Source organism: Pelophylax lessonae (genome assembly GCF_965119305.1).
Source record: "Pelophylax lessonae genome assembly, chromosome: 1".
Taxonomy (NCBI): domain Eukaryota; kingdom Metazoa; phylum Chordata; class Amphibia; order Anura; family Ranidae; genus Pelophylax; species Pelophylax lessonae.
Genome location: NC_138768.1, coordinates 505396467 through 505412552, shown reverse-complemented (window position 1 = coordinate 505412552; position 16086 = coordinate 505396467). Strand labels below are relative to the sequence as shown.

At 46.7% G+C, this 16086-nt stretch overlaps 1 protein-coding gene across 1 annotated transcript in view; it reads right to left on the bottom strand.

Moving 5' to 3' along the window:
- REXO1 (RNA exonuclease 1 homolog) overlaps positions 1 to 16086 on the bottom strand; it is a 420363-nt gene that overhangs the window by 63726 nt on the left and 340551 nt on the right. Inside the window, exon 15 of the mRNA XM_082243284.1 lies at positions 2729 to 2849. Within this exon, the coding sequence (XP_082099410.1) occupies positions 2729 to 2849 (121 nt within the window). The remainder of the gene's footprint in view (positions 1 to 2728; positions 2850 to 16086) is intronic.

Below are 16086 nucleotides of genomic sequence, written 5' to 3'. Positions count from 1 at the left end.
TTTTTTTAACAGAGACCCTAGAGAAAAAAATGGAGATCTTTGCAATATTGTATGTCACCCGGTATTTGCGCAGCGGTCTTTCAAATGCAATTTTTTGGGAAGAAATACACTTTCATGAATAAAAAAACAAAAAAAACAGTAAAGTTAGCCCAACTTTTTGTATAATGTGAAAGATGATGCAGAGTAAATAGATACCTAAAATGTCATGCTTTAAAATTGTGCACACTCTTGGAAGGGTGACAAACTTCGGTACTTAAAAATCTCCAAAAATTTTAACGGTTACCTGTTTAGAGTTATAGAGGGGGTCTTGTGCTAGAATTATTGCTGCTGCTCGAACGATCGCGGCGATACTTCACATGTGTGGTTTGAACACCATATACATATGCCGGGGTGACTTGTGTATGCATTCCTCTCTGCGCGCAAGCACGGAGGGACAGGGACGCTTATTTTTTTTTTTTTTTACAACATTCATTTAAATTTTTATTTTTTTTTATCACTTTTATTGCTGTCACAAGGAATGTAAACATCCCTTGTGACAGTAATAGGCAGTGACAGGTGCTCTTTATGGAGGGATCTGGGGTCTAAGAGACCCCAAATCCCTCCTTTGCACTTAAAAGCATTCAAAACACCAAGTTTGGCCATTTTGAATGTTGTCATTTTTATTTTTATTTTTAATTTGGTGCCTTTAGGGTTTCAGTACCCGGAAGTGATGTCAGGACTTCCAGGTTTTTACATAGGAGACCTGATGCGCCAAATGCGGCTTTGTTTAGGTCTTCGGCCAGCCTGCGGACGTGACGGCTGGTCGCTCAGGTCTCCTGGTGGGACAGGAGACTCAGACGAGGCATGGAAGGCGGCGAGAGCGTCCCCTCCCGCTCCTTTTAATGGAGTTGCTCAGTCGCATCGGTTGTCATTACAAGAAAGCTGACTGTCAGCTCTAAACAACGGTACTGGGGTGATGCCTCTAGCTGCAGGCATCTCTCCGGTACAATCCCTTCAAGCCGAGGCTGCATATTTGCGTTCTGTTGCCACAGAGGGGTGAGGGGTTAAAAATAGAATTTTTGTAAGAACTTACCGTAAAATTATTTTCTTCGAGTCCTCTGACAGTCGCCGCCCGATGGTATTAGCCTTCACTAATGGGTAATGGTGAAGACCCCTCAGGGGGACCATCGTCCGTGGCAACCAATTTGGGCTCAGAGTCAGAGGACTTGGAGGGCACAGGCCTTTTTTTTATGAAGGAGCGTGCCGACATCAGCAGATACACCTGGGATGCCAAAGTCACCAGAGCAGCAGATATGGGGGCCATGGGAGAGTATTCAGGTGCACCCGAAGCCCCCACCAAGTCTGCGGGGGAGTTATCATCCTGGGAATCCATTTTTGCCTTAAAATGATAAAGGGACGCTGGCCCTTTAAATCAGCGGTTCCCACGGACCCCCCCCGCAATCTGCACTAACAGAAAGAGCCCCCTGTGAAAAAACACTAGCCACAAGTGAAAAACGTTTTGGTTGAAAAATGACAGAGGGATTAGCAAAAGTCCCCAGCCTGTCAGCACATTTTTACACAGGAGAAAACTGTGAAGAAGGAGGAAGTGACCTCACATCGCTAGAGGCCCAGTCCTCGAGCCCAGACAAAAGGTGCCTATTGAAGTCAATGACAAAAGTCACAGGGAAAATGGCCGCTTGCCCTTACTAGGCATGTTGCCCACATCCAAGATGGTGCCCAACCGGGAGCATGTGCTGAATCTCAATATGGCTGCTGTCCTTACACAGAGCTTAGATTCTGCCCACCATAAAACATGGCGGCCCCCCCAAACGGCGGCAAAATAAGTGTACAAACACATTCTGGCCAACATCAAGGACCCCAGAGAGACCCTGTCAGCACCCCATACAGCACCCCCAGCAGGAGCAGGGAGGGAAGGACAGCCCACAACTCGGCCACCAGCCCTGCTATCCCCTAAGAGTGGGCCCACTCAGATACGGGAGACCTCCCACCCTAAGTGGGGTGCCTTCAGCCATGGAGGGACGCTGGCAACACGCGGTCGATCCGGGTTGAGACATCCTTAGCAAAGCGCAGCTCTGCAGGCTCGTCCCTATATGGAGGGGCACTGTCGTTCCAAGGCCTGGGCATACCAGTAACCTGCGACGCTCGATGGCAGGCTGGGACTCCATAAGGATCTATGATACCCAGCTCTGCAGTCACTTGTAGTCCTCCAGGAAAGGAATCCCTGACTAACTAGTGATAGTGAGAGAAAATAAAAATCTATTGTGTAAAGAAAAAACACAAATTCAGAAAAAAACAAAGAAAACCGAGACTCTAGGTCTCAGCAGGGAAGACCTAGCTCTACTCCCGACGCTAGGCAGCTTCAAATCATTAAATGATCTGCCTAGCCTGCTCCTGCACAGTGCGCCATCACCCATTAGTGAAGGCTAATACCATCGGGTGGCGACTGTCAGAGGACGTAAGAGAAAAAATATTTTTGCATGTCAATATCACAAAAATAAAGTCTTGTTTGTCCGTCACAAATATACTGTACGTACAATGAATTACTTTGTTAGCCTAAGAAATAACAAAAGTTATTGCTAAATAAACAGATACACACCAAAAATATAAAAAATGCTCTGGTCCATTGGGGGTGTACGGGTATGAGAGCTGAAGTAGTTAAAATAAGTTCCTTAGTTAAATATTATCTATACAGTTTTTTGTACTCCTGGGATGATCTACTGATGCTTACCGCTATCCTGTATGATACGTTTCAGATGATCTGCCACTAATGAACGAAGTGCACGTTTGTATGGAAGACCCAGTCGATGTGGGAAAACAACAGCTGTGTCAACTACGGTGAGATGAATTAGCTGGAAAAAATATATACAGATTTGTAAATACTCCAGTCAATAGCAGTACATTAAAAAGGTGCTAATTCTTAACATGTAAAAATATAAAAGATAATAGAAAAATATATGAAAAGATAACAGAAAATGCTAGGCATTGATAACAACCATTGATCATTTTATACATGTTTGTCTTCATCATGAGACACTTTAGGCTTTGAAGTATCACTAAAGCGACATGGGGTAAAATTTTTGAAGAAAGGCAAACAACGTGTGAAAAGGATTGTAAGCTTACCATTTTATTTAGTGACAGGTGCTCTGATTGGCGTTCAGGGTGTTTTAAAAAAGTGAGTCAAAGGCCATGTTTTGAAGCTAGTGTAAATGAGCCCTAAGGCTTAATATATTTAAACCCAGTAGAAAGTAGATTTTCATTTTTTTGCGCTATAAACAAAAAAAGAGCTAAAATTTTGAAAAAACTGAATTTTTGTAAAATCTTACCTGTAAAATTCCTTTCTCTGAGTCCTCCGACAGTCGCCGCCTCCTCCAAGTCATCACTGTTGGGTATTGACTTCCCATCCGCAGGAATAGCTAGGCATATAGACTTAGTCCAAAGACAAAAGGCATTAGCATATACACACCCATGGGGGCTGTCCCATCTGGTCAATACCCCCCCCTGCATCACCACTCCCAACTCAGTTTGGTAGCATAGCAGTAGGTAATAAGAACCCCAAAAGAGGGGCGGCGACTGTCGGAGGACTCAGAGAAAGGAATTTTACAGGTAAGATTTTACAAAAATTCCATTTTCTCTTACGTCCTCCGACAGTCGCCGCCTCCTCTAAGTCATCACTGTTGGGATGTCCCAAAGCAGTATAGACATGAGGGGTGGGAGACGCAACCATAGAAAAGGCAACGCAGTACCCACATCAGAGAAAGGAATCCTACATGCACTGTAAGAGAACCAACTGGGCAACAGAAAAAACAATGCTCAACAGGAGCAACAGCCCAGGAAAGCAAATGCCAACAGCCAGGGACCCAGAAAAAACACAAGGGTCCACCATAGCACTGCCGCACTGAGAATTTTGCGGCCAAAGGAAGCATCAGCCGATGCCTGCTTTGTAGAATTTGGAAAAAAGTGTGCACTGACGACCAAGTCGCAGCCTTGCACACCTGGGCCACCGAGGCCCTATGCCAATAGGCCCAGGACGCACTCACAGATCTGGTAGAGTGCGCCTTAACAGAGAAGGGTGGAACCCGTCCCTTCAAGCGTGAGCCTGTTCAATGGTCTGTCTGATGCATTTGGCAATAGTGGCTGCAGAAGCAGCCATGCCCTTCCGAGGTCCCTCAGGAAGGACAAAGAGGGAATCCGTCTTCCGAAAGGACTCCGTAGACGACAGGTAACCCTGACAACATCCAAGGAATGCAGAACAACCTCCTTCGGATGTTTAGGCTTCGTACAAAGCGAAGGCAGAACAATGTCCTCATTGTGGAACTCAGAGACCACCTAATGGAGAAAGGAGGGATGCGGACGCAAAACCACCTTATCCCGGTGAATCACCAAGTACGGAGACCGGCAAGATAACGCAGCCAGTTCAGACACTCTGCGAACCGAAGTGATCGCCACCAAAAAGGCAACCTTCTTAGACAGCAGAGGCAACGATATTTCCCGAATGTTTTCAAAGGGAGCACGCTGTAAGACGGACAGAACCAAGTTCAAGTCCCATGGAGGTAAAGGCTCCTTCCAGGGAGGAGCCAAATGTCGCACACCTTGAATGAAGGTGCGAACCAGAGAGTGAGACGCCACAGGGCGTTGAAAAAGAATGGCCAGTGCGGACACCTGGCCTTTGATCGTGGCCAGCGCCAGGTGCTGGTCCACCCCAGACTGGAGGAAGGCCAACACTCTGGACACCGAGTACGAGCGAGGGGAGAACCCCCTGGACTCACACCAGGCGAAATAAGCCTTCCAGGTACGGTAATAGATTTTACCAGAGGAGGATTTCCTGGCCTTGATTAGGGCAGGGATGATCCCCGGGGAGAGACCCTAGTCCTTCAAGACCTGGGTCTCAACAGCCAGGCCATTAAAGCCAGCGACTGTAAAGCAGGATGGAAGATCAGACCCTGAGACAGGAGATCTTCCCGCAGAGGCAGACGCCACGGAGGCGCCACTGCCAGGTGAACAACATCGGCGCACCAGGACCGGCGCGGCCAGTCCGGAGCCACCAGAATCACCACGTGCGGTTCCGAAACCAATCGGCGGAGGAACCGGGATAGGAACTGAATCGGAGGAAAGGCGCACAGACAATACTGATGCCAAGGGGCCACCAACGCATCCGAGGCTTCCGCCAACGGATCGCGCGTTCTTGCCACGAACCCTTCCACCTTTGATTTAGCCGGGATGCGAACAGATCCACGTCCGGGGATCCCCACCTCGCACACAGCATCTGAAAGACCTCCGGGTGCAGGGACCAGTCCCCCTGGTCCAGGGTCTGGCGGCTCAGATAGTCGGCCTGCCAACTTTCCACACCCGGAACGTGAACAGTTGAGGTCGCCGGGACATGAGTAACGGCCCAAGACAGAATGTCGGTCACCTCCCGGGTCGCTCGAGCACTCCTGGTGCCCCCCTGGTGGTTGATGTAGGCCACGTGGTAGCATTGTCCGTCTGTACGCGGACAGGCAGGACCCGGAGACGGTCCGACCACTGGAAAAGACAGAGTTCGATCGCTCGTACTTCCAGCACATTTATCGGGAGGGAGGACTCCTCCTCCGACCAAGTGCCCTGGGCAGACAGGCCGCCCAGAACTCCACCCCAGCCCGACAGGCTGGCGTCCGTGGTAACCACCGTCCACACCAACGGACGGAAGGACTTGCCTTCCGCCACCGACGGGGACTGGAGCCACCACAGAAGAGCCAATCTGGTCTGACGACTCAAGGAGACATCCAGATCCAAGGACTGAGACAGTCCGTCCCACCTGGCCAGGATCTCCGCCTGGAGAGCTCGCATGTGGAACTGAGCAAAGGACATCGCCTCGAAGGCCGAAACCATCAACCCCAGGCCCCGCAAACCGGTCCTGAGTGACGAGGACGGGTTGTCCCTGAGGGACCTGAGCTCGTCCTGCAAAGTCCAGAGCTTGTCCTCCGGCAAGAACACCTTTGCCTGGAGCGTCTGTATCGTGATGGACAGATCGCGCACAAGGTCCTGGCTGGCACGTGATCTCAGAAGCAGATCGTCCAGGTAACCCAGGACCGCAATGCCCTGGGCCCTCAGCAGGCCCAGAACCAGCGCCAATACCTTGGTAAACATAAAAGTAAATAACCGCGCTAAGCCAAAAGAAAATATAAGCAGCAGCTGTAGTGGGAGTCACTAGATGAATTATGTATAAAGAGAGCTGCGCTAAACTGATAATAAGCTAGGGTCAACCAGCATTCAAACAAAAATGAACAGTATACCAGTACAGACTAGCATATATATAGTACACCAGCAATAATCATATGGTTGTATATCTTGCAGGCATAAATAAACAAAACCAGCAGTGATCATATGATTGTATCTCTCGCAGGCAAAAAATAAAGTCCATCAAAGTCCATAAAGAAAATGAGAGGGTGTCCAGTGTAAAGAGGAAATCACACACCACTTCTACGTGCCTATTCCACATACGGTGCCGCATGCATAGAGCTCAAGTTAAGCTTACCAGAGCTCACTGGGAAAAATGAGCATAGTACACATTTATCCACTATAGGCCGACCAATATCCAAGGTGTTGCACCGTACTGCCACCACTGCATCGCTGAACAGATGACCCCGAGCAGATGTAAGAGCCCCTCAGCGTTCCACGTCCCAATAAAGAGAAGGGAGCAATAGTGTAGTACGTACACACAGTTTATTTCTTCCTGGCATCTAGCAGTCTGGACTCTGAGCGGGAGCGGGACCCTGAAAAGGGCACACTCGCAGCAGCAGCCATATCCCCATCTGAATCAGAAGAGAGAGACAACCTGGGACTCTTTCTCGCAGCCCGTTCAGACATCAGCATTTCCATATTTGCCACAGCAGCCAGATCCGGACACAGCGGGGCCACAGGAGAACTGGGGCCCCCCACTAAAGCTGGAGGAAACTTGCTATCCTGAGAATCCATTGCTCAAGTTATAAGAACAAACTACAGTGCAAAACAATGTACTGTCCCCTTTAAAAACGCTGCGGTGTGCGCAGCCCACCGCTACTGCTACAGTAATAAAAGACCCCCAAAGGAGAAAAGAAACTGAGCCAGAAGCGATAGCACAGAGGGAGATTGAGAGTGATAACCTGCAGAGCTCGCAGAGCGTTGCCACCGATGTCCTGCTGCTGATGGAAAAGGAAGTGCTGCTGGAGAAGGCTGGACTACATGCCAGACCCTGGGAGAATGGCTGCCCCATAGGGATGCATTGGAGGCTACGCCAAAATGGCCGCCGACATACGGCTGGACCGATCGTTCCACCACCCACAAAATGGCGGCGGATGGCGCCAAAACAACATGCAGGATCGCCCCAGAGGAGCTACACATGTATGCTCACAGTTAAGATGGCGGACCGCGCGAAAATGCACCGCTGCGGTCGCCGCATAAACAGAAAAGTCTGCACCCCCAACAATGCACCTAAGTGACACAGGGACAGGGACCCCCGGGCAACATACAGTATCTGCACAAGCGATCCCCACAGGGATCGCATAGGGAGTCACACAGGCACAGACATGGGGAACACACAGCAACACAGACTGCCACCCCAGACAGAGGCCCCACGCAGAAGTACTTACCTGTACCAGATGGCGCGGGGAGCCTTTATGCACGGAAAACCTCTGTCCTCATCTGACAGGGAGTGCCGTGAGCCAGGGACATGATGCTGCAGCACCGCAGACGAGTCCTGTGAGGTAGCCACCTCATGGCTGCATCCCTGTAGTGAACAGGGATGGGTCATTCATAATGCCAGGGCGAGCCATAGCTGAACGCTCGATGGCGGGCTGGGGGTCCATCTGACCCTTTTGCTCTGGAGAACCAGGGCGGTCAGTCCGAATCCCAGCACCGCATAATCCATCTTCATCCGAAGAGAAGACTAACACTAGAAGCTGACAAAATAAACAGCTAGTAAAGTAAGAGAAAAAACTGACATTTTCAAAGAAAAATCAAATAAAAGATTAGGAAGGTTGAGGCTGAAGCCCCAGCACAGGGAAGCCTGACTATTCCTGATGCTAGGCAGATTAAAACTGAGTTGGGAGTGGTGATGCAGGGGGGGTATTGACCAGATGGGACAGCCCCCATGGGTGTGTATATGCTAATGCCTTTTGTCTTTGGACTAAGTCTATATGCCTAGCTATTCCTGCGGATGGGAAGTCAATACCCAACAGTGATGACTTAAGAGGAGGCGGCGACTGTCGGAGGACGCAAGAGAAAATATTTTTTACATTTTTTTAATATGAAACCCACCCCCCCCCCCCCCAAAAAAAAATTGTAAAAATCAAAATTTTTAACAGTTTAGGCCAATTTGTTTTCTGCTACATATTTTTGGTGGAAAAAAAAAATCGCAATAAGCGTATTTTGATTGGTTTGCGCAAAAGTTATTGCGTTTACTAACAACGGGAAAAATATGTAATTTTTTTTTTTTTATACTAGTAATGGCGGCGAAATGCAATTTTTTTTGCGGGACTGCGACATTGAGGCGGACAGATCGGACCCCTGACATTTTTGGGGGTACCAGTTGTAGTGATATATTGAATATATCACTACACCATTGACATTACTACAGTAATCAGTGCTATAAATATGCACTGTTACTGTAAAAATGACACTGGCAGGGAAGGGGTTAACTGTACTGGTGATCAAGGGGTTAAATGTGTCCCTAGGGGCGTGATTCTCACTGTCAGGGGGCGTGGCTTGTGAAGTAATCACAGAGACATGCGATCCTGTATAGCAGGATCACATAGCCTCTGTGATAACTTCAGGGAGAATGACAGACAGCTGTGTTTACATCAGCCGTCTGTCTTTCTCCCTCAGCTGTAGGAGATCGCGATCCCGCCTACAGTCTCCTGAGCGAGTGACGTAGGGCTACGTCGCTTTGCCAAGCAGCGGCAGAGTGCCGCAATATATGTACGGTGGGCGGGGTTAAAGTGGTTAATAAAACTTGATGAACGTGCGCCTCTGTACAGCTGATAGGCAGAAGCCTGATGTTGAAAATCAAATACTCTAATACTATTCTAGTGAAGTGTTGGCAAACCTGGGTACCCCAGATGTTTTGGAACTACATTTCCCATGATGCTCAACTACACTGCAGAGTGCATGAGCATCATAGGAAATGGAGTTCCAAAACATCTCGGGTGCCGAGATTCGCCATCACTGCTCTAGTGGAATAAGCATTGACAGGAAGTGAGGAACCCATCCTTTATTCTAAGAAAAAAATCAGAGGGTTAATGTGAAAATATTTCCTCCCAGCACTTTAAACAAAAAAATAATCCAATTTATCACCAGCTTATGAAAATATATGCTCAGCCTCCAAGACAGCTATCAAAGGATTTCTAACACAGGTCAAAATTTGATTTCCCAGTCTGGTGGTGATTGACTCCTTATCCCTCTCCAGTACCATATTTTCAGACTTAGATGACAAATATTTTGTGCTCTCCGCTTTAAATTGTTTAGGAACAAGATTAAAACACTTCATAGAGATCACAGATTTTAGTGATCCTTAACCTCCCTGGCGGTATGATTATGTCCGGAATTACATACCAAAAGCGGTACACATAAACATACCGGTATATATACATATATATATATACACACCGGTATATATATATATATATAAAATGTGTTATGTGTTTTGTGCAACGTTTTTTTTTTTTTTTTTTTCTTAATTTCCCTCCCTAGTTCCGCTCCCATGCAGCATGCAGGGAACGGAACTAGGAAGTGATCACGCCGACGGAGGACGGACGAGAGATCATCGGATGAGAGATCATCGCTGGATCGCCAGGATAAGGTAAGAGAACACCGCTGCGCTCTCTGCAGATCCACCCCGAGCGTGACTCGGGGTTACCGCTCCTGATATAAAAAATCAACCCCGAGTCACGCTCGGGATTACCGCCAAGTTGGTTAAAGCGAAGCTCCATCTGCTTATCTGCTTCTCCACTTTTCTGATGCCACATTTGGCACAATTAGCGAGGGAGGGGGGATCAGGTACCTGCTCCCATTTCTGAGTGATTTCGCTGCGGCGAGATAAACCCAGAAGTTTGGCCCCTCTCCTCCTTCCACTGCTGCCGGACCATTCAGAAAGCACAGCGTGCTTCGCACATGTGCAGTAGGGAACCGGCTGTGAAGCCGCAAGGCTTCACTGCTGGCCTCCCTCAAAAGCAATGGCGGTGGCAGCAACGGAGAGACGATGGAAAAATCAGCTTGGCCAAAGGCACTGCAGGATCCCTGGACAGGTTGTCCTAATATGCAAAGTCAACAGCTACAGTATTTTTAGCTTCTGACTTATTTTATTTCATGAAGGAGCCTGGAGCTCCTCTTTAAATCATCTCTGCACAGCTCAGGTTACACAGGCCCAGCTACACGTGCTGGTCAGCGTTCATCATATGCAGAGGTTTCAGTGGGCTAGCTCTAGCCAGGTTTGAGGGATTGTTTTGTGACTATATATATATATATATATATATATATATATATAAAGAGAAAAGTCCACAGGAATTGCTGCACAAATATTCTTTCTTTTATTGGAAAAACATCAAAAAAGTACATACCAGTACAATTGTAGAGTATTTCATTTAGTAACGTTTCAGACTCTAAGGTTAACGTTCTTCCTCATACAGAAATACATCTAAATCTTCATACAAATACAAAAGCTTATATATGCTCAATATCAATTAAGAATCCACCAAGTCATCAATCGTTAATTAATTCACACAGGTGTCTCCAATTGGTCATTAAGAAGACTGAGATAAGGTTACAAGGATTGGATCCTTCCCCCCCATACAATTAGTAGTATACAGTATATTCTGTCCTAATCGTAAAAAAAAAGGAGGAATATTTATCAATATGATAGCTCCAAAAAAACATACATTTTAATTATTGAAATAACACCATTAATCATATGTTCAGGTATTAAAGTTGTCACTGTTGAAGGTGTAAGACACATTCACTGGCGTATTAAAGACCAAAAAAGGATAGTTATAAAAATAAATCTAAATCAAGTTCCGAATTTAACCCCTTCAGTTGTAAAGTTTCCAAGAAATGAATCCAATTTGAGATTTAGACAAATTGTTGGGAACAAACTCTTTTTTTACTACTATTTTTCAAAAAAATTACTTGATACCTGGTCTCAAGTTTAGTATGACTTATAGCCGAGAGAGGATTGCATTTTTGGATACAATGTTAATATTGAAAGCTGGACAAATCAGTGATTTGTACACTAAGCCGACAGATAAAAATCAACTTTTGCATTACAACAGCTTTCATCCAACTGGCTTTTGTGGCTTTGCTCTGGGGGTCCCGTCCCACCGGGAGCCCCGAGCACCCAGCCGGCATGTCCGCCGGCTGAAGGGAGTCCCGATGAATACCGGAAACGGCATCGATCGGGTCTCCGATGACGTAACCCGGAGGCGGCGTCCATGACGTCACTTTCGGGTTACTGTGCTGCAAAAGGCGGCAGATTTGAAAAACTGCTGTATGCAAAAATGCCGTTTTCTGCGTTTTGCATACAGGGAAGTGTAGTGGAGGGGTCTAGGGTCTTTTAGACCCTCGATCCCTCCATAAAGTGTACCTGTCACTACATATTGGTGTCACAAGGGATGTTTACATTGCTTGTGACAGCAATAAAAGTGATCAGATTTTTTTTTTTTTTTTTTAAAAACCTGTAATAAAGTTAAAAAAAAGAAAAAATAAATAGGAAAAAAAAAATTTAGCCGCCCCCGTCACCTCGCGCACAAAAAAAACGTATACGCAAGTCGAGCCACGAATGAAATCGCTGTTCAAACCACACATGTGAGGTATCGCCGCGATCGCCAGAGCGTGGGCAATAATTTAAAAAAAAGAGCTACACTCTACCTCTAAACTGGTAACCGTTAAATAAATTTAAATCGTCGCAGATTGAGATCTCTATTGACCGTAGTTTGTCGCCATCCCACGGGGGGGGGGGGGGGGCGCAATTTTAAACCGTAACATGTTGGGTCTCTATTTACTCGGCATGACATCATCTTTCACAATATACAAAAAAATGGGCTAACTTTACTGTTTAGTATTTTTTAAATGCAGTGAAATGTGATTTTTCAAATTTTTTCAAAAAAAATGGCGTTTTAAAGACCGCTGCGCAAATACCGCGTGACAAAAAATTTTGCAATGACCGACATTTTATTTTCCAGAGTCTTTGCTAAAAAAATATATATATATAATGTTTGGGGGTTCTAAGTAGTTTTCTAGGAAAAAATACTGATTTAAACTTGTAAACAAAAAGTGTCAAAAATAGGCTCAGTGGTAAAGTGGTTAAAGAACCATATGCAACTAAAATGACATCAATTGGTTTTGTAATAAAGTAGTAAATGTTCATTAACACAATTATTCAACCCCTTAAAGACTACCACTCTGAAGAACAGAGGTTCATTGAAGGGTTTTCAATCGGGTATTGAAAACACCTGTGGATGTCAGGGAGCAGCAATAAAGCCTAATAAGCACCAATTAGGCAGCTTTAAAATGACTGTGATACTCAGCTCCTTCTAGACATTTACTGGTGTGGTTACAAACATGGTGAAGTCAAGAGAATGGTCCAGGAAGACAAGAGAAGAGGTGATTACTCTTCACAGGAAGGGCAATGGCTATAAGAAGATTGCAAAGATGTTAAACATACCAAGAGACACCATAGGAAGCATCATTTGCAAATTCAAGGCAAAGGACACTGTTGAAACGCTACCTGGTCGTGGCAGAAAGAAGATGCTGACTTCGACTGCTGTGGGCTACCTGAAGCGTAGAGTGGAGAAAAGTCCCCGTGTGACTGCTGAGGAACTAAGAAAAGATTTGTCAGATGTGGGTACTGAAGTTTCTGCTCAGACAATACGGTGCACACTGCGTAATGAAGGCCTCCATGGCAGAACTCCCAGGGGCACCCCCTTGCTGTCTCCAAAGAATAAGAAGAGTCGACTGCAGTATGCCAAAAGTCACGTGGACAAACCACAGAAGTTTTGGGATAGTGTTCTGATGAAACAAAATTAGAACTGTTTGGGCCCATGGATCAACGCTATGTTTGGAGGAGGAAGAACAAGGCCTATGAAGAAAAGAACACCTTGCCTACCGTGAAGCATGGCGGAGGGGTCAATCATGCTTTGGGGCTGTTTTGCTTCTGCAGGTACAGGGAAGCTTCAGCGTGTGCAAGGTACCATGAATTCTCTTCAGTACCAGGAGATATTGGATGACAATGTGATGCAGTCCGTCACAAACCTGAGGCTTGGGAGACGTTGGACCTTTCAACAGGACAATGATCCCAAGCATACCTCCAAGTCCACTAGAGCATGGTTGCAGATTTAAAGGCTGGAACATTTTGGAGTGGCCATCACAGTCACCAGACTTAAATCCGATTGAGAACCTCTGGTGGGACTTAAAGAAAGCAGTTGCAGTGCACAAGCCTAAGAATGTGACTGAACTGGAGGCTTTTGCCCATGACGAATGGGCGAAGATACCCGTAGATCGCTGCAAGACACTTGTGTCAAGCTATGCTTCACGTTTAAAAGCGGTTATAACTGTAAAAGGATGTTGTACTAAGTACTAAGATTGAATGTCACTTGGGGGTTGAATAAAACTGATAATGATGTGAGCACAGAAAAGACATTTGTGGTTGTGACGAGACCAATCTCGCCACTGGGCATTGGAGAAGCCTGGTTGCTCGCCTCCTGCAAGGTGACTATGGACCCTCTCTCATCAGCCCATGCTAAACGTAAACCCCATGGCAATTTGACTGTGTTTGTGGCATCTGAGCGCTGTTTGGATATGTTGAGCGCTCAGATCCGGGCTATCTGGGGATGGGTTGAATGTGGGGGTTCTGTTCAGTAGACTGGGAGTTATGCATTTTTGTGTCTCTTTTGTGTTTCTTTAACCAATGTGGCTAATGGAGTCTTGCCTCTATCCTGGAAGCTAAAACGTATTCCTGTAAACTGTAAGGAACAGGAAGTCAACTCCTAATATGGTCATCCCAGGAAGTTCTGAGGAGACGGGCTGTCTATTGACACTCAGAGCAATGTGTATTGAGGGCTCGTTAGGGAACCATTGTTCTGTGTCTGACTATTGTGTACATTGATTGCCCCCTGGGGCTTCTGTCTCCTTGCATTGGTCAAAGCTATCTGACCAATCCCTGTTGACTCATTTTCAAGTCCTCATTTGCATAGCAGCCCTCCTTGCATTTGTCAAAGCTATCTGACCAATCACTGTTGACTCATTTTCAAGCCTTCATTTGCATGGGCTGGAGAGGACCTTATTGGGAACTGCAAGTACTTTACAATTGACCAATGGGAAAGCGGTTGTTGGGGGAAGGATGTTCCAATTTCTGTATAAAAGTGTGCTGTGTTCTTCCAATAAATGTTGTTGTTGTTCCTGTTTTACCCTCATCTCGGAACTTTGTCTCGTTATTGGGGGAATCTGCTGCAGGGATTGCTATGGTCTTCCATATTACCTTAGAGAATCACTAAGCTCTTGTAAGAGCTTGTGTAAGAGCTTGTTCTTCTGCACTCTCTGGGGAAAGAGAGGTTCACCCACAGGAACCTGGAGCCTTGTCGTTGGTCCAGGGTGGGTAGGAGATGCCAAGCCCCTAACCAAGCTGCGGCGGTTCGTGGAGTCTGAAGTGCTTACGGTGTCTGGTGGAGTGCTTGGAGCCCTCGGGAAGCACTAGGAGCATCTGTCAACGGAGGTACCTGCTCAGGGGTGCCCTGTTCCGTAACAGTGGTTATTTCATTATAAATGTTATGTTATATTTGTCTGACCTACACGTGCCTCTTTGATTTAATTGTAAGCAGGATGACTGAATGATCAAAATCAATGTCAAACTGGCCAAAACAATCAATTTCAGTGAGGGTTGAATAATTTTGAATAGAACTGTATCTGCCTCCTGCAGACCTGTACGGTCTGGCTGCCAACTGCTGCCTCTCTCTCTCTCTCTCTCGATGGTGGGAGCCCTCCTGACTCCCATACACAGACCTCTTGTCTGTCGGTTGGAGTCCTCCTGACTCTTGGGCCAGACCTCCTGTCTGCCTGGGTGCAGCTGTCTCCAACTGGGAGCCCTGAGTGCTAAACCCTAGGAATAATATGAACCCAGCCCACAGGTGTGCAATCAGCAGGCCTGTCTTTACCAAAACCAGGTGTAGATTGCTAACATACAGAGTGACCCAGGGTTGCCTCTCTACATATCTCCCCACCCCCTTGTTTCGTACCGGAGGAAAAATCACATCCCCTTTCACACTGACACTTTTGTGCCTACCACCACTCCAAGGGGTCCAAACCTGTCTGACCTTCTTCCTAAAGGGGCACTCCACCCACATCTTTTTCCGGGGTGTGCTTCCACAAGCACTTCTTCCTGACCTTTGGGGTCCCACTGAGCTCTCCATCATCCCATCTACCTTTTGGCCCTGGGTTCCTTAGGTTCCTAGATTTCTTTTCACCTTCCCCAGACCTACTCTCACAAGACTGTAGGGGGCCTACTTCTATTACACCTGTCTCATTACCTGACTCAACCAGCACTATCTGTGTTTCAGGTTTACTACTACCTGTAGGGTTACCTTAGGCGACAAATTCCTCAGAAATATACACATCAACATTTTCAAAAACGTCATGAACCATTGTCCTACCGCTTGTTAGGCCAGTGTCTGTGGAGGGACCGCATACAGGCAAGCCAATACATCTGACCTGTCCAACAGTGCTCCAGAGTGCCTCTTATACACAACCTCTGTACGAAGCCATCCAGCACACTGTGAGACTTTTCCTAATAACACAAAACATTGCATTAAATTATTCCACAATTGGCTATCTCTGCACAGTACAGCCAGCAATATCCAGCGCCAATAAGCCATACCCCGTGGTACAAGTTCTCCAAATGCAAGAGAGGACGGCAAGATATACACCGGCTGTACACTCCATGATGCTAGCATTTCTTTTAGCATGTCTGCCAGCAGGTGGTGCTGTGCTGCAAGAGGAAAGCGCGTGGAAATCAGTTACAGCTGAGCAGAGCGTGTGTGAGGAGTCTCAGCTGAGCGTGTGTGTGAGTGAGCGGCAAACTGTGACACCCCC